Below are 18,891 nucleotides of genomic sequence, written 5' to 3'. Positions count from 1 at the left end.
TTTTTCCTGTGGGTCCTCACAGAAAATCACTGTTTAATGTAATAAACAACCCTCTGTAGCCATCCTGACGGTAAACACTAGCATGGATTTTATGGGCTGTTTTTTTATCGGGCACCTCAATAAAGGTTGATGGCTGCTTCCCAGAACATAATGCGATAAAAGGAATTCCACAGAGCACCAGTAAGATAGTCCATGCCAGCTGTGTGGTGATCTGCCCTGACCCAAGAACATCTCAGACCATCCAGGGTAGGCGTTTGGGGATCAGCAAACTCTGTGAACTTCCTGACAGTTAGTGTGTGTGGTTGGGGATGGGGCTGTGCGCTTTGGTGTATTTTTCTTTTTTTTTTTTTTCTTTTTTTTTTAGGGCCACACCCATGGCATATGGGAGTTCCCAAGCTAGGGGCCGTACTGGAGCTGCAGCTGCAGGCCTATGCCACAGCCACAGCCACGCCCAATTCTTAACACACTGAGCGAGGCCAGGGATCAAATCCGCATCCACATGGACATTAGTCCGTTCTTAACCCTCTGAGCCACCACGGGAACTCCCCCTTGGTGTATTTTACTTTAGGGAGCCAATAGCTCATGGCTGATGCTTCATCGGGTTCTCAGAGGGTGTCTACAGAGGGAAAAACCTCAGCATGCTCCCTCAGGCAAGCTCTGTAAAAGTTTTTAAGCAAAAGTGAGTTCAGGGGTCTGCTTATTAAGGGGAAGAGATTCCGTTAGCCACGTCACAGCAAAGCAAGCGTGGGATGGATTTCCTTTTTTGAAAACTATGCTTTAATGTATAAAGACTTCCACTGAGAGGTCCATTTGGCAGGGCCAAAATCCTCTTCAGAAAGAAATTAGCCATTCATTCGCACCCAGAGACAAAATGGCCCATTTTACATGTTATTGTTTTCCTCAAGTCAAAAAGTCAAATAAAAACATATCATAAAGAAATGTTACCTTTTAAGAGGAGTTCCCATTGTGGCGCAGCAGAATCGAATCTGACTAGGAACCATGAGGTTATGGGTTCGATCCCTGGCCTTGCTCAGTGGGTTAAGGATCCGGCGTTGCCGTGAGCTGTGGTGTAGGTCACAGACGCGGCTCTGATCTGGTGTTGCTGTGGCTGTGGTGTAGGCTGGCAGCTGAGGCTCCGATTCAACCCCTAGCCTGGGAAATTCCATATGCCGCAGGTGCGACCCTAAAAAGCCAAAAAAAAAAAAAGAAAAAGAAAAAAGAAAAGAAATTTACCTTTTAAAATGATCGAAGAAAATTTAAAGACATAAACATTTGATGACTGTGCCCCTCACCCTTCCTTGTTATTATTTGCAGCTTAATCGACCTTGATTTTATTTCCAGACATGAGTAGACTCTTGCCTTTTCATTTACACTGAGTGTATGTTGGCTGCAGAGCCCTTCTGAAACCACTCAAAGCTTCCGGACCTTTCTACCTTGTTTGTTATTAAGTCTTTTGACTGAATTTTTTTTTTTTTTTTTTGTCTTTTGTCTTTTTAGGGCTGCACTCTCGGCATATGAAAGTTCCCAGGCTAGGGGTCTAATCGGAGCTGTAGCCGCCGGCCTATACCACAGCCACAGCAATGCCAGATCTGAACCCAGTCTGAGACCTACACCACAGCTCATGACAATGCCGGATCCTTAACCCACTGAGCGAGGCCAGGCATCGAACCTGTGTCCTCATGGATGCTAGTCGGGTTCATTAACCGCTGAGCCACAACAGAACTCCATCTTTTGTCTTCTTATAGTGGGCGGTTTTCCCTCCGCTGTGCCCAAGAGAATGTAATTTGCCCTCTGAGGCTGTTGCGTCTGATTAAAGGGCTCCTCTCATCCACCCTCTCGGCCTTCTGGTTGCCTAGGAAGGCGTGCCGCTGCTTCTCGTTTCTCTGGACTGGACCTCCTCGCAAAGCGGCAGCACACATCCATGTTACCAATCTGAAATTGGTATCACGCTCGTTTTCCAGTGAAAGGAGTCATTTCCTCTCGACTCCAAAAAGAAGAAAACAAAAAAAGGTCTTCTCTCCAAAAGTGATCTCCAGCCCCTGGGTTAAGTAATGTGTTTATTTTAAAGCAATGGCATTTTCCTCAGCTTCTGAAATTGTCTGCAGCCATTATAAACTGCTTTGACAAGAGGGTTTCTTAAAACAATTTCCTTTCAAAACCTGCATCTCTACTCGATGAGGCATTTTTAAAGATATCATTCAAATAGAAAACATCTGTTTTTAAAAGATAGCTTTAAAGGTCTTTCACCACATTCTCAAAGGTACTCATTATTCATCCCCAAGTACAGAATTCCAATTTTTAAAAAGTGGCCTTCCTCAAGTCTCCAGATGCTGGGTTGAGGAAGGGGGTCTTCCTCCCTTCTTGAGGAAGACCCCCTGCCTTCACTGGGGTCCGCTGATGACGAAAATTAGGTTTAGGTAGACAAAAGGAGAAATGTGTTGAGGTGATATTGAACATGATTCAAAGGAATCATTCTTTCCAGTGTCATGAACTATGTTCATATTTCATTCTAGATTAAATTTAGCTCCTACCACCTTTTTGGAATACATGTTTCATGATTAATATATGAGGGAATTAGGGACTTTATTTTTCCATTTCTTTTTTTTTTTTTTAAGTCCATTTTGGACGTACCCAGGCCATGTAACCAGGGTACCATGGTCTCTCTTTTTAAAAAATGCACAATTCTATGCTCTTGACAAATTAAGGTGTTTTAGTGGAGAAACAAACAGGAGTTAATTAGAAAGAGCTTCATTTTAAGATCTCCTCCCCATGACATTTCATGGGTCATTCATTCAGTCATCTGTTCCTTTATCTTTCTATGCACCTACTTAACACACTTATTGGGCATCTCCTATGTGCCAGGCAGCAGTGTTTTTAGTGACCAGACAAAAGTCAGGAACAGAGGAGAGAGGACCTGTTATTTCCTGGACCTTAAAGTCCAGTAGAGACATGGGCATTCAATAAATTGATTTAAAAAATAGTTATAATAGACCTGTGCAACACAAGAGTGAACCTTAATGTAAACGATGAACTTGAGTTAATAATGTATCAAATATTGGTTCATTAATTGTAACCAACGTCTCACACCAAGCAAAATATTAATAATAAAGGAAGCCATGGGTTATATTACATCAGGGAATTCTGTGCTATCTGCACTAATTTTTCCAAAAGATAAAAATCTCTTAAAAATAAAAAAAATTAAATCTCTATAAAAGATCATTACTTTAAAGGAAATAAGTAGGATGCTATGATTAGAAAGAATAGTGAGGTGACATAATTTGGATGGGGGAGTGAGGAAAGACCTTTCTGGAGAAGTCTTAGGCCCAGAACTAGAGACCAGGTAGGTGCCAGCCAGGCAAAGAAGAGAAGGAAAGGCATTCTCAATGTAGTAAAGTGATAGCATTTGAACTACCTTTGTAAATACCTTTCTGGTTTCTTTGTGGAGGGTGAATTGTGGGGGTAAGGGTGATGATGAGGCACAAGAAGACAAAGGAGACAAGTTAATAGGCACCGCAGCTTTTGCTACCCACTCAGAGTCCTAGATGAGCAGAGTGATGGTAGGATGTTTTCTTTGCTCAGCTAGTGCCAGAAACCATTGGGTTCTCTGTGAACTGGGGGGGTAGGAAGAAAGGAGCCTGTCAATGGGCAGCAAGATGGTGTCCCCAGGTCTCCATTTCCTAAGATCTTTCCACGGGCTCGCTCAATGGGATTTATAGAATGAGGAAGTGTGTGTGTGTGTGTGTGTGTGTGTGTGTGTGTGTGTGTGTGTGTGTATTTGAGACCACAACCAGAAGAAAATTATAAGGGGGGAAAGCCTTTAAGTACTAACTACCCAGCTGTAACAGCAGATCTTCATAGTACTCTGTTTGAGGTTTAATTAGCAATAGTTGTCTTTCTTCTTGCCGCTGAATTGTTGGATTGGTTTTTGTTCCTTCTAAGACTACACGCTTTTCAATTGTGGCTTAATCAACAACGACGACACTTAGGAAAGGTCCATTTAGACACTGTACATCAACATTGAACTGTTTGTATCAGGTTCTTAGGGATAGTGAATTTCCAAGGAAAAAATTTCTAGTTGGGTAAAGGGAAATGTCATTCAGTGATAAGATTTCTATTGCTTCTGGAACTGTTATTAGTAGCATGGAAGCTTAAATAGTTCAAAGTTTTATTTCCATTTAAAAATGATAAAAAGCTTGGTGATTCCATAATCCATCATTTGTAACTTTTACCTGCCTGTACGTATTCGCATTTGAGACTTGCAAGCCATTATCCATTTTTAGGCATTTCTCTTACAGTAGAAAAATTGTATGTGATGGTTTGTACGTTATGTATAGAAAGACTCCATAACACTTTGAAAAATCTTTAGCAAATGAGCATGCAATTCATAGCACTTAGCTAATAATGGTTAATACGCTGATTTAACTCTCCATAGGTTTTTTGGTAGTCTGGGAGAAACAAAGTCAGAAATCTCCCATTTAAGTAGCCCTTTTGTTTGTTTTAGGAAATAGAAGTGCATCATCAGTATAATTTTAAGTAGTCCAGTTATGAATATGGGATGAAGGGATAAAATAAAGTTCTTCACTCTGATGTCTCTATTAAGAAACTCCCCTTTGTGTAAAATACTCCACGGCAAAGTTGCTTCTATTTAAAGTAGTGAGTTTGATCTTGGCTTTGATCTGAAGCTTTTGATCTTGAAAGAAGGATGAAGTAGCAATAAAGAGAGGGCAAGACAGATTTTCTTTAAAGAAATGCGATAAAGTTAAAGGAATGGTCAAGATCAGCAAACACGAGTGCGACCCGACTCTTCTCCCCAAGCACTCACCCCCCAGGCTGGTTCAGCCAACTTCTGATGAAGAAGGAAAGTCTTTTGGGGGTCGCGGAAAAAATTGAGGGTATCGCACACTTTTATAAACTGAGTGGAAACTTTCCCCTCTATTTAGGAAGACATTGTCTCCTTTTTAAATTCTACAAGCGGCTTGGGGGGGTCCACCGAATGGACGAGAGCGGCGCCAGCAGCGCTTAGCCAGAGCGCATTAGCTCCCGAGACTCGCTGAAGGAGCTCGGCGTTTGCCTTTTACGCGCTCCGAGCTTCTCCGCGGGGAGGTCACCTGCCACCGCCCCGGAGGCCGGAGGGGCCATTGAAAAACGTGTACTTAATGGCGTCTGATCCATTCCCGGAGAAAACTCCATTAGGAAAGTTCCTTTCCCTGCGTGATGGCCATCTGGACACTTAGGTTTCTGACCCGAAGAGAGAGTTCAGGTTGGCCGCAGGGGTGCGGGCGCTTCTCCCGCTCAGCCCTTTTTCCTGCCAGCGGACAGCACTTTTACTCCCACCGCGGCCAAGAAACCTTTTCGCGGACACCCGAGCAGCCCGCAGGGGTTGGGGGTGGAAAGGTAAGCGTGCGCGCCCGGGGTCGGTCCGCGCGTGGGAGGGCGCAGGAGCGCGGGCGCTGGCCGGACGCGGGGAGAAGAAAAAAGATGTTTGCAAGGAGAACAATAAAAGAGCCGGCGCGCCGGCGGGGGCGGGGGCGGAGGCGACCTGCCGGGAGGGCGGTGCGGCCGCCTATACCTTTAAGGCAGGCCCCGCCCCCGCCCCAGCGCCCGCCCGCCGCCCGCGCCGCCGCCCCGGCCCCGCGCCGCCCGCCGCCCGCGCTGCGCCTTAGGTGTTGCGGGCCTCGAGCGCCCGCCGCTCTCCGCCGGGCGGGCCGGGCGGACGGCCCTGGGCGCGGACTCCAGCGCCCGGCTCCCACCCTCACCTCCCGCGGGCGAGGTACGGGGGCGGCGCGCCGAGTTGGTGGGGCACTGGGGAGGGAGGCTGGGGCGGCTCCCGGGGTAAACTTGACTCTGTCCCCTTCCCCCGCAGCCGCTGCAGAGGGAGCGCCAGGCCGGGGAGGAGTGCGGGCTCGCTCGGCAAGTGAGCGCAGAGGTGAGTGCGGGCGGCGTGGTCCCGGCGCTCTCCTCCCTCCCGGGGCAGTGGGTCCCGCATTGCATCCCTGTCGCGGAGCCCTCGGTTGGCGGCGACGCGCGACATTGGTGGGTAAGATGGCCCTTGTTCCGGGGCTCTGGCGCGCACCGGCGCGGGGGCGGCCAAGCGGGCCCGTGACTGCGGGAGCGGCCGGGGCGAAGGTCACGGCCTGGGCTCCCCGCAGACCGAGGGCCCTCTGCGCGGAGGCGGCCTCGGGAGCCCCGAAAGGTGCCTGCAGCCTCCCCAGGTGAAGCGGAGGACGGCTGCGTCGCGAGGCCGTCGATCGTTTCTTTCTCACGCTAAGGGGCGGCTCTCAGGACCCGTCCTGCATTTAAAATGCCCTATGGTTTTCGAACTTCAGGTCGAGAAATGGGTTCGAGTGAACCGGAGACCCCGAAAACGGAAACGAAGGGAGACCGAAGAAGTGTTTGCAAAGGTAGGGGCTCCCCAAAGAGCACAGGATGGAGTTCTTGATCACTCTCCCCGCCTGCCCCAGAGCACTTGGTTACAACAATAGAATTCCACCCCCCCCCGCCGCCTTTTTTTCAAATTTTAGTTAAATTTACAGTAAGCCTTAGATTTACGTGGATAGTTCTATAGACATACTGGTTGCTAATCCTAGCGATTATCAACACACTATGTACTCAGGAAGTGAGAATGATCCGGAATGGAGATTTCTTTCATGCTCATTAAATAGAGCATTAGAGTATAAGTGAGTTTCATTATTATATTAGACCAGTAGTATTTGTGGAATTATATATATATCTCAGAGAGGGGGTGTTCTGAAGAAATCGCCCACAGTATCAGGTTTCTCTGTTGGGTTGTAATATACACAATACCTCACTCATTCATTTAGACTTTTAGAGTCATCTCATAAGTGGAGAGGGAAGGCCAAAGAAGTATATTACTTTTGAAACACTGGGAGGGATTTTATATACTAAAGCAAATGAGAAATTTGCTTTTCTAAATTTAGAATTTCAGTATGCTGCTTTGCAGAAGTTTGGACCACCCCTTGTCTCCTGAAATGGTATTAAGTTAAAACTTGATTTGTCATTGTCATAAATATTAGGAAATAAGGTAAGTAGTCTGTTGTTTCCTGAGTGATCCGTTGGAAACTCTTAAAAATGAATAACGTTTTTACAAATGTTACAGCAGGTCTGATTTTTGTGGCTCGTGATTTAATCATTTTACTGTTTTTCGCCTCTTGAAAGCACCAAGGGATTAAAATAGCGGTGTGTTGTTTTTCTGCTGCTAGAACGTATGATGAATCACTTCTGATTCTGAAGCCAAATTCTTGCTGATAGCATTGCTGCCAACTTCTGGGATGTGTTGCCTTAGTATGGGCATTGCAGCGTCTGAGAATGTGCACAAAGCACATCCTAACGAAGGTGATACCACAGTTTCAGAGTGCGTTTAAGGATACCAAGGGCAGCTTCTGAGAGAATGGGAAAAAGTAATGGCCTAGGTGGCTCGTCATTTGTAAGGAGACATCCAATGTGTGAAAAGCCTTTCCCTTTTTAAACAAAGAGTCCTACATGTCACTCCGGTTAAACAGTAATAGAAAAAGTTGTCATTCTGAACGGGCTCGAGTGTTCCCGACCGTATCTCAGCGTGCTGTGGTAGGTTGTATTTGTTTAACTTTCATGGTCTAGGTGTTTTTAAAAATGTTTGCGAGGTGATAGATGAGACCAGAAAATATCTGAAAAAGGAAAAAGAATCACAGCTTGTTTAGTATTTAAAATTTTTTTTTCTGAGCCGTTATTTTTTTAATGCAAAAAAATAAGATGACCCAAGCATACCACGTATCATGCCTAAAAGAAGGGGAAGTCCTTGTCTTTGTGGATTACCAGGTACCATCACTACCAGAACTTGAAGTAAGCATGTCTGTGACACCCACGCCCTGACCAGGGCCTCCTGAGACGGAGAAGGGTAGGTATGGACTGAGGATTTTGCCTTCTAGGAAAACTGGAGTTCTTCACTGAGCCTTTTGTCCTTGAGAGAGGCTGTTGTGTTAGAGCTTTACGGTGAGGATGCACTTTTAAATTTCCTCCGAAACTGGCAGCAGTAGTTTTAGAGAGGCCATGAAAACGAAGTAGGTTGAGAACAGCATCGGGGGATGAAGCTTAAAGCTCACTAGCGTGGAGGCGGGGAGGGCAAAAAGATGGGGCATTTCAAAATTGTCCCAGAGTGTTAATTATCAGTGTCTCCAATCTCTCCTCCTGCTTCTGCCCAGCAGCTGAGCCCACCCCCCCCCACCCGTGTGGCGTCTGCCATGCCTAGGAGAGGGGTTGGCGCTCACTGAGGCAAAACATGCGACCCCGTTTTCAAGAGCAGGGAGAAAGGGGGTGTGATCAGCGGCCAAGGGCATTAGAACAAGTTCTGAAAGCACAGAAGCTGTCAGGCAGCTGGTAGCTGAGGTGTGTCCTCTGCCCGAGTGGCATGTCTCTTCCAAAATGCAGATCGAATTCTGTGGTAATGAGACTTCAGACCTCGGTCATTTGTTGACCTTTTGCTGGGGTTTGAAACTGTTATTCGAAGGAATCTGGATAGTTAACTTACTGTTGGCTTTAGCAAGTATGTTTTTTTTTCTTTTTAATGTTTGCCATGCCACAAGTAGGAGCCAAGTCGTCAATTTCTCCTTTTTCATGCATCCACTGATTTTCTGCAACATTAAAGTAAAAGTGTGCTATTTTCTGCCTTGATTCATTTTATGGAACTGCAAAATGAGAAGATGAGTTTTAGTTGTTTCTGGTAGGTGGTACATTTTCAATCTAGCCATTGCTTTTATTTGTGTCATTTGTCATCTTTGCCCCTGTCTCTCATCCCTCTGCCCTTTCTTCCATCCCCCAAGTCTCTGTTTGCATCTTCAGGCCTCAAACAGGATTCAGCCCAGATGGGCAAACTTGGAGGATAACTAGTCTGAATTTAGCTGTGCTGGGCTCATGACATTTTTCCTCTGATTTTTACCGACCCGTGGAAAGCAGTCTTCTGACCTGCCCGAGGAAAGAAAACAGAGCATTGGGGCAAGGCCAGGGTCTGGAGACGGGCATTAAGTGAAGAATTAAACGTTAAAGAATGGAATAATGCAGGAATCAGTATTGACCCCCTCTTAAAACCCCGAAGGCACTAAGTGGGAGGCAGAGTCAGGTGTAACTTCAAATACTAGTTGAGTTTTTCAGTGAACTCAGGAGAAGCAAAACAAACTTATCCTGGGCTCAGCTGTGGGTTAAAAACGAGTAAGGAAATAAAGTCAACTGAGGGAGTGCGAGGTACCCCCCCAGAAAAGTGCTTTCAGATGCTCTCCTGGCTTTTCCTGGCCTGTACTGCTGTGTCGTGTCATTCCCACCCACCAGCTCTGTTGTCTTTCTATGCCGTCTTACAGGTTTTTGTTTCTTGTCTTTCTGAAGGTGCAGCATTCTTTCCGCTGCATCTTGTCCTCTCTTCGGTGACATTTATCTCCGCTTTATGTCGTAGTGCTCTTTCCACTGGTATAACTGAGTCCCTTTATATTGTTTCTGGTTTTTCTTCATTTTAAATTACAAAACTCAGAACTTTTTTTTTTTTTCTTGTGGTCCTCAGATATTTTTCTCCTTACATTCTGATATTCTTCCTTTTTCACTATTTTGGTTCCTTTAGTTGAATAATCTGTGCACAGAAAGGCTATACAAAGAACAGTTTGGGTAAATGGATCAGCCTGCTCCTTAAGGGGAGGGTTAAAGAATGGTGATTGCGACACTGAATCGTACAATGTGTGTTTTTAAAAATAATGTTAACAGATTCTAATAAATGGCTCTTGGTTTTGGCAAAACACTTTTTTTTTCTGCTTTTATCTGTGAGCAATTCAAAGATAAATACAAATTATTCATCACCTTCAAAGATTAAGGGCTAATATAATGTCTTTATAAATATATATGTGTAAAATAATAGTTTTTGATAAATCTTTTATCGGTATTCTAAGGGTTAGGATATATCGTAGAACAATAATTTATGACATCATGTATTTGAAGAAAACATCTGAATGTATTCTGATTTCTTTAGAGGAAGAAAGTTCTAATTTTCATATTCAGAACAGAAGCCACACCCTTTTTACTCTATGCACAGCTGATAATATAGAGATAATATAGAGAGAACAAATTTTAAAATCGTTATTTCTGGTCATCAGTAAGTATATATTATGATGTCGGAAGTATTCATTGGCATATTTTCAAAACATTGAAAATTCAGTGGCGCCAACATTTGCTGTTATTATTAACAAGCCACCCTTCACGTGTGTTCATTTGTTTCCAGGCGAGTAATCTTGGCAAACGTGAGACTGGCCTCTGCAACTATTAGTCATAAGAAATGCTAGCTACACATGGTTTCCAACAAAAGCCTCCCCCCCCCCCGTTTTTTGTCTTTTTAGGGCCGAACCCACAGCATATGGAGGTTCCCAGGCTAGGGGTGGAATCAGAGCTATAGCTGCCAGCCTAGCCACAGTCACAGCAATGGCAGATCCAAGCCACGTCTGCAACCTACACCACAGCTCACAGTAATGCTGGATCTTTAACCTACTGATCAAGGCCAGGGATCGAACCTGTGTCCTTTTGGATGCTAGTCAGATTTGTTTCCGCTGAGACCCAACGGGAACTCCAAAAGCACCCTTTAAGGTTACCTCAATTGTTCTTTTCTGCCAGCAGTTGGAAAAAATAACACCCTTGAGCATAAAACTTTACCTAAAATGTGGTGAAATTTTCCTTGAAACATGGAGTGAACCATAAAAATCGAGGAAGATGGTTGTGAAAATGCGGATTTGTAATATTTATTGGCCATGTTAGTGGGAGCCAAATGATGAAAGTCTATTCTCTGATTCTTTGAGGGAAAAAAGCTAGAACTATTTTCTTGGTGATAATATCCTTCCTAAATTCTGGAGCATTCTCACTCTGCTTTTATGTCATTTTTTCTTTTCACACACTTGATTATGAACTGAAATCAATAATAACTTTGGTAGGAGTAATAATTCACAGGAGATTTTTGAAACCCAACTTGGTTTATGCATTTTTGCCATATTTATGGCTCCTTGAAAAAGCTCACACAGTCTAAGAGAATGTTTTTATTACACTTCTAATATTGAAATATTCAACATGATAAAAAGGTAGGTACACATTTGAAATCAACTGTTTAATAAAGTGCTTTACTGCTATTTGTCTTTGGTGACAAAGGTCTGTTTTCTATTTGGTTTATGATTTCTGGAAAACAATAGTCAAGACTCATAAAAATTATCTGGTTCTTTCTGGGATCTGTAGCAGCAGAGGCAGCTGTGTTAGGCTTGACTGCAGAGCTGTCAGGATCCAAAGCTTGGCAAAATGGCCCAAGAGGAATTTAGGGAGTGCTGAACCCCGGGGTCCCTTCCCTTTATAGGAACTACCCGCATTTAGCAAAAAGAGTAGGTGCAGGCAGCCCCTGTTAGGCAACTGAGGCAGCATTCGTGCTGAGTGTTTCCTAGGCATTTTGGTGCCCTTTCCTCTTTTCGAAAGTGCCTTTGCCCTGTGAGAATTCATAACTAGTCTACATTTATATAGCTGTAGTCTTTGACAATAGCTTCATTGATACTTGATCTCCATAGAAAAGCTTTATGGATTCTAATGAGTCACAGCTCTTGAGGCACCAGCCACCTTCCCTATCAGTGAGTGGCTTTGTGTCCTGTGTTGTACTGATTGTGCCTTTGGATGACAACTTACTTGAGTGATGGGGGGAGGCAGCGTAATTTATTAAAAATAATTACAAAGAAACCAAACAAAAGGGGTAATTACAGTGCCATTAATATGCAATTCCTTATTTTATTGCTGAAATATTTGAAATTCAGTCTTTTATGTGGGGCTCCCTTTTTTAATACATTTTCTGTTCCCAGGTCTCAGGTTAGATCTGGTTTCATCAGATCTTGGCTTTTCTTTGCTTGCTTGCTTGCTTTTTTTTTTTTTTTTCTCTTAGCCGGACCAAGGAAGAATTGCTGATAAAGTGGTTTTTTGGTAGCCTCAGGAAAGAAGTCTGATGTGTATGATTTTACACTATTAAATTTTCATCTATTTTGTAGATGTATTTTTTTTTTAAGCCTGCAGTTTAAACAAAAAAATGAGAATTCTGAGTATACTGAAATTCCCATTTTCAATTGGCATAATGGGGAAAATTTAAAGTACAGTCACCCACTTACCCTCACGTACTTTGTTCACATATTTTAAAAAGAATCTGAATGGAACTATTAATATAATTATAGCTGACACTTGTCATGTGTCAAGCTCTGTTCTAAGTGCTTTACATGTATCAGCTCAGGTAAATGTACCATTAAGGTAGTGTCACAAAATAGCAATATGATATGAGGGTGTTGCAGACTGTGTCGAACGCTTCTTTGTGACAGTAGGCGAGTTAGAAGCACATCGAATAATTGCTGCAGAAAAGAATGCTTTGGGCAAGATTTAAAAATTCTTTTTAACCCAGGCTATCGACAGTCCTAGACCACCAACATAAAGCGTACATTTCTAAATGAGGAAAATCCCCTCCAGCATATATTTTGAAAACACTTGAAAGTGTGCAGATAATTACACTATTGTTGATTTTAGCAGATTTGATGCCAGCAGCCATCAACTCTTACGTGCCGTGAGAGAGGAAAGCCATTTTAATATAAAACATAAGAGTTTGGCTGGAAAAGGAGGGCGGGCGGAGAAAAATTTCGTGACTTTGAGTTACTTTTATAGGAAGCATTGGTTGCATTCCTGTTACAGAATGCTTTACTTGGCAGTCATTCTCATCTCAGGCATTTTAATGAGCTGCTGTTTGGTGCCTGGTATCATATGGCACTAATAAGATGCATTATTTTAGTAGCACCTACTGGTGTCAGTGAGTTTAGGGCCTATCGCTGTTTCCATTAATCTTCTTTTAGGGGGCCGGCACTAGCATGTATCTTTAAGTCTGGCCAACATGTTTTCATTCATATTTCTGGGTCTCTGCACAAAAGAAAAATGACACTCAAGTCTGGCATCTCCAGCACTTAAAAAAGCACCCGATCACCTGCAGCCGTAATAGATAATTGTTGAATGAATCCCACAAGTGGCCCCTTTCCATAAAGTCATACCTGGCTATTGCATTAAAAAAAGTCATGTCTAGGTTTTTATTTTGTTCTTCAATGACAGAGATTTTCATTAAAGCGCATTTGGTAGAGCTTTCCCGGCTTCGTGGTGGGTCATCTTTTTCATCTCTTCTGTAAAGAGAGCTCAGAGCCAGGAAGACTGACACTTGCTCCAACTCTGCCACCTAATTATGTGCTGCTTGCGTTTGTTGCTTGACTTTTGCTTTCATCTGAAACTCTTTATTTAATAGACCAGTTAAACTCATTTATATTAATTATAAAATTAATATTTACAGTTTTATGATACATTTTTTCTTTCGTGCATTTTTTTGTATTTAGGAAGGCTTGTGTTTTTTGGTCTAATGGTTACTTTGACATAATAGCATATTTTGGCTGCTTGTCCACTTTTTTTTTTTTTTGCTCTTGTGTATTGACTTCCTGCTGTGAGTAAGAGCAAAATTAGATATTAACCTTTTCTTGCCCCTCCCCTCTTTATCTTCCATCCTGTGCCTTGAAGTGTTATCTTTCAACGCCTAGATAAATACCTGTTAATACAATCAACACGTGAATGGTATTTTTCATAGACTCTTCCCATCCTCCCTCCCCTTTTTGGTGGTTGTACTGTATCCACAATGTCAGAGCATATAGCTGTTACATATTATACTGTGTCCTTTATAAAATCACTGAGCTTTAATTCTGTAGTAAATCTATCTTTAATGCTCACCATCCACCCTTATATTGGTCTTCAGTCATTTTGGTCTTTTGAAGCTAGTTCTGTAGTGGATTTCTCAGGAAGAGCTTGGGGCAACAATATTTCCCGAGTTCGTGTATGTTCAGAAGTTTGTGCTTTTTATACGCCAAGATCAGTTCAACTAGACATAAAATCCTTGGCTCATGTTTTCTTTATTTAACTCTCTTAAACATGTTACTCCATTTCATTGTCTTGCATAAAGTCTGATGCTGGTCTAATTTCTCCGCCTTAGAGTAACCTTAGAGTAACCATCTCTCCTAGATGCCCAGATTTTCTTCTTGAAATTCCAAACTTTTTTTTTTTAGTAAATTTAATTGTTGGGTCCATTTTCCCAGTTGGCACTTGCTTTTGTGGTTTATTTTCTTCATTTGTAAAATGACAATAATGATTGCTTTTTTTACCTACTCAGAGAATATATTTGAAGACCAAATGAGACACTATATATAGAGTGCTTTCAATTTATTTTACTTTCTTTGTACTCTTTAAAGTCCCTTGTTGTCAGGAACTTTAAAATTTAGAGTACTTCAGGAGTTCCCATTGTGGCGCAGCGGAAATGAATCTGATGAGGAACCGTGAGGTTTCGTGTTCGATTCCTGGCCTTGCTCGGTGGGTTGGGGATCTGGGGTTGCCGTGAGCTGTGGTGTAGGCCGGCGGCTATAGCTCTGATTCGACCCCTAGCCTGGGAACCTCCCAATGCTTCGAGTGTAGCCATAAAAAACAAACAAACAAATTTAGAGTACTTCATTTTATAGGCAATTGGACTTGAGTTGGCTTTTATTTATGAAACGTCTAAAGCAGATACTAATGAAATCTTTTGTCTATATTCTGGGAGCAAATAAACTCACCCAGACCCACTCGGGGAGAACTGCTGGCCTAAAAGCTCTGGTGATTTTTGCAAGTATCTCATTTAGAAAACGCCATCTCCATTGTACTCTTCTCACCCTCTTGCCTGTCATATGTTAGTTTCCCACACAAAACTTTGGGTTTATGTGATTTCAGTTTATATGTGCCTAAAACAATACACAGGAGAAAAAAAAATTAAAGGACTCTTTGTTTCCTATAATGAGGAGAGTTGAAAACTTAAATCTGTCTAATCAGCCAACATGTTTTCTTGGATTTGTTGTATATAAGACCCTGTACAAGAAGCTGCTGCAAAATACCAAAGAAACAGGAGATGTCATTTTTGGCCACTGGAGATAAAACACACAACATATCAAAGATCACTTACACAACAGCATGTGATAAATAAATCTAAACCAGTATAGCACAAACTAAGGACATGAGTATATGATGCATTTTACCTGAGGCTACCCGGGACTAAAGTTTCCATGCCTGGGTCTTGTTTTGATAAAGCAACCCTTTTACACATGCAGGCTGGAAGTTATGGTGGGAAATTGGGTAATCGAGTTAACTGAATCCATTTTAATGCTTTTACCTGATTTGTAAGCACAGATAGGGGTTTGATTGACATCCATATAAATAGTGTTAGTGTCTTTATTTGAATATGTGATTTTTAAAAAATAAATTCATCCATGTTTTGCAAGTAAGGCTGGAACCCATCATAGAAATTCTGCTGACACTCATGAACCAGAAAGATTTGGAAACCCAAGGCTAGAAATGTAATACTGTCTATGAGTCTGTGTATAATGCATTCCTTATTAAATTCTATATTTATTTAAACAATGTATTGATTCCATTGCATTTCCGCAACATACAAAACCCTGAGTAAGGCGAAGAGAGACGCATGGAAAACAGTCCTCCGAAAGTTTACAGTTGAGATGTAGAAAACGAGAAAGAAAAAACAATTGAATCAAACCCTGGTTACCAGAGGTACATTAGGTATGCAGACAGAGCAGTTTGGATCTCATAAAGAAAGGACATCCTATCATTTGGGGCCCTTTATTATTCACGGGCCTTGTCCAGACTAATAGGATACAAATATGTGTCCCAGTTCGTTTAACTTTTGTTACTTTGTAGAGTTGAGGACAGCATAATTTCTGTTCTCAAAATTCAGATTGTCTTCCTGAGAACATACTGAAAACTGAAATCTGTAGTTGACCTGCGAGCAACTTGGAGGTTGGTCCAGGTGTAACTCACAGGCAGCCCTCCATACTGAGGTTTCTCCCCATCCTTGGCTTCAGCCTACTGTGGATCATGTCATACTGTAGTCTTGACTGCTGAGAACTGTCCCCTGCGAGAGGACCCCGGGCACATTTTCACATTGTTCAGGGCTCAGCTCCATTTCTTTTTGGCTCACTTATGGGCAGTCAAAGTCCTGCAGCACTTTTAGGCTGTCTCTCAACTTGAAGATGTAAAATTTTCAATCTAGTTCTCTCTCTCTCTCTCTCTCTCTTTTTCTCCTCATTTTGTTTGCCTCTTTCTGTTTGGGCATTTTCCTTCCTAATGAATGTTTGGTTTCAAGACAAAATGCGAAATGAGAATGTTTTGAGAGTTAGGGGTGATGACTTCAAGTTCCAGAGCTTTTCAGAGTTTCCCCCTCTTGTGATTTTTGGATCTCTGGTGTTCCATTATTCAAAAAGTAGCCCACGTGGTTTTAGAACCACAGATGACCTCTTTTTTTTTTTTTTTCATGGTATTTTAAAAAATAGTTCTATGCCCTTTCATTTTTTTGATGATGAGAACAAATGGACTTGTCAGGGGGGCCCCAGAAATGGCATTAAGTATATATCCAGATCATTGGTCATTTTATGTATCTTTCTGTAAATCAAATGTGCATTGGTTTTTCAGAATGTTAAAATTTAGATCATATGTAAGTGAAGATTCACGTTTATATATATGAAAGCAAGACAACAAACATTTGCCAGTTAACATCAAGGAAACCATGTAAAGTGGGGGAAATAAATGGTCTCAGAATATGTTTCCCCTTTTCTGGCACTTTCATGGAAAAGGCAGCAGTGGTCAGTTTTTTGGGTGTTTTTTTGGGTTTTTTTTTGTCTTTTTTTTTTTTTTTTTTTTTTGCCTTTTCTAGCGCCGCACCTGCAGCCTATGGAGGTTCCCAGGCTAGGGGTCTAATGGGAGCTGTAGCCACCGGCCTGCGCCAGAGCCACAGCAATGCCAGATCTGAGCCGCGTCTGCGACCTACACCGAAGCTCACGGCAACGCTGAATCCTTAATCCACTGAGCGAGGCCAGGGATCGAACCCCCAACCTCATGGTTCCTAGTCGGATTCGTTAACCACTGCCTCATGATGGGAACTCCAGCAGTGGTCAGTTTATGTGGCCTCATTATAACTGAAAGTTTAATGCTTATGCAATTAATTTTCTGTGGTGATTTTCATTCAGTGTCCGAGAAACATCTGTGATACCCACGAAGGGCATGAGATGTTAATGATGAACCACAGAAAGAATCCAGAAGAAAAACAGAGCAGACCTCTGGGCTCTGTTCGTATGCAATCTGGTTTCTCATCTTTTCTCCTTACCTATCACGCATATGAGCTTTAGTTTTAAGTATTGAAGCCACACTTTTATGTTCATTCCTGACAGTAAAGGTAAAGAATGCTGAGTGCTCCCGTAGGCAACAGAAGAGAGTGACTGTCATTCTCTCTCAACAGCTTCATTGAGTTTTATGTCATAAATATCTTACCTGCCGTACGGCTCATCCATATGCAGCTGTGCAGCTACTACCGCAGTCTAGTTTTAGAACATGTCCATCACTGGAAAGTTCCCTGTGTCTATGTGTGGTCAATCCCCGTCCCTACCCCTAGCCCCGGGCAACTGCTCATCTGCTTTCTGTTTTTATCGATTTGGCTTTTTGAGAAACTTCACATAAATGGAATCACACACACTTGAGTCTTTGGGATCTGGCTTGTTTTTCATTTATTAGAATGTTTTGAGGGCCAGCCATGTTACATATTATCAGTGCTTTGTTCCTTTTTATTATAAAGTATCCTGTTATGTGGATTACTCCACTTTGGTTATTATTGGTTGATAGACGTTTGGATTTTTTTTTGCCGTTTCTGGCTCTCAGATTGTGGTTTAATTATCTTTGTGCAGACATGTGTCTCTTGGGTAGCTACCTTGGATTGCCATGGTTTGGCCATATGGTAGGTATATGTTTAATTTTTTCAGAAACTACTAAGAATTCCACTGTTTAAGGTTACGTCTTTGCTACCTCATCCACACTTGGTACCATCAGACTTCTTTAGCTGTTCTCATGGGTGTTGAACCATGCTTTTCATACTGAAGGCTTTTATTTCTTGTGAGGGTCTATAATGTCTAGATAATCCTAATATGCTTTCTGTCCTCTGTTTTACAGACTCACTCAAGGTCCCCAAATGAGTCACTGCTTAGAGTCCTCATGCATCAATTGGAGTTGTTGGAATTTTTGACTCCCTGTGACTCAGGGTCCTCTTTGTCCATGTAGCCTTTTTAGGTGTGGCTTGCTTGCTTTCTTCTTTCTTTCTTTCTTTCTTTTTTTTTTTCTCTTTTATCTTTTTAGGGCTGCACCCGCGGCATATGGCAATTCCCAGGCTAGGGGTCCAATTGGAGCTGTAGCCACCAGCCTACGCCACAGCCACAGCCACACCAGATCGGAGTCGTGTTTGTGACTTACACCACAGCTCACAGCAACTCTGGATGCTTAACCCACTGAGCAAAGCCAGGGATTGAACCCGAGGCCTCATGGATACTAGTCAGGGCAGTGTACCACTGAGCCACGACATGAACTCCAGGTTGTGGCTTTCTTTTGATCCTTGAAGAATGATCCATTCTTAATGTGTCTGGAATTTTGTCTGATGACATCCAGTTGTTGCCTGTGAGGGGTGCCTTCCCAGCTCCTCAGTTGTAGTACGCAGGCCTTGGGTGGCTTAGGCCTGGCTCCCAAGGTGGCCCCCTGCTGACTGTGCCACCACATGTCATCCCATCAGAAGGGGCAGATACTCATCTTCCCAGGGCCTTGTGGGACTGAAGTGAGGTGTCTTCTCTAAAACAGCTGGCGCTTACTAAGTGTAAGTACATTTTAGAGCATCTCTTCAAATAAGATGGTAAAACACTGATTACCTAATGGCATGTGGATAGACACCAGTCATTTGGTTTTGTTCTTCTCCACAATAGTGAG

At 42.7% G+C, this 18,891-nt stretch overlaps 1 protein-coding gene across 11 annotated transcripts in view; it reads left to right on the top strand.

Annotated features, from left to right (window-relative positions):
* Window positions 1-18,891, top strand: part of C10H9orf3 (chromosome 10 C9orf3 homolog) — a 394,233-nt gene that overhangs the window by 305,853 nt on the left and 69,489 nt on the right. For all 11 annotated transcript variants that reach the window (XR_002336297.1, XR_002336299.1, XR_002336292.1 and 8 more), the window contains 2 exons: window positions 5,864-5,926; window positions 6,327-6,401. Coding sequence is in view for 3 of the 11 variants with exons in the window: in XM_021064603.1 (XP_020920262.1) it covers window positions 5,864-5,926; window positions 6,327-6,401 (138 nt within the window). In the remaining 8 variants the exon portion in view is untranslated. The remainder of the gene's footprint in view (window positions 1-5,863; window positions 5,927-6,326; window positions 6,402-18,891) is intronic.

This window comes from Sus scrofa, chromosome 10 (genome assembly GCF_000003025.6).
Source record: "Sus scrofa isolate TJ Tabasco breed Duroc chromosome 10, Sscrofa11.1, whole genome shotgun sequence".
Taxonomy (NCBI): Eukaryota; Metazoa; Chordata; class Mammalia; order Artiodactyla; family Suidae; genus Sus; species Sus scrofa.
This window is presented reverse-complemented; position numbering and strand designations above follow the sequence as displayed.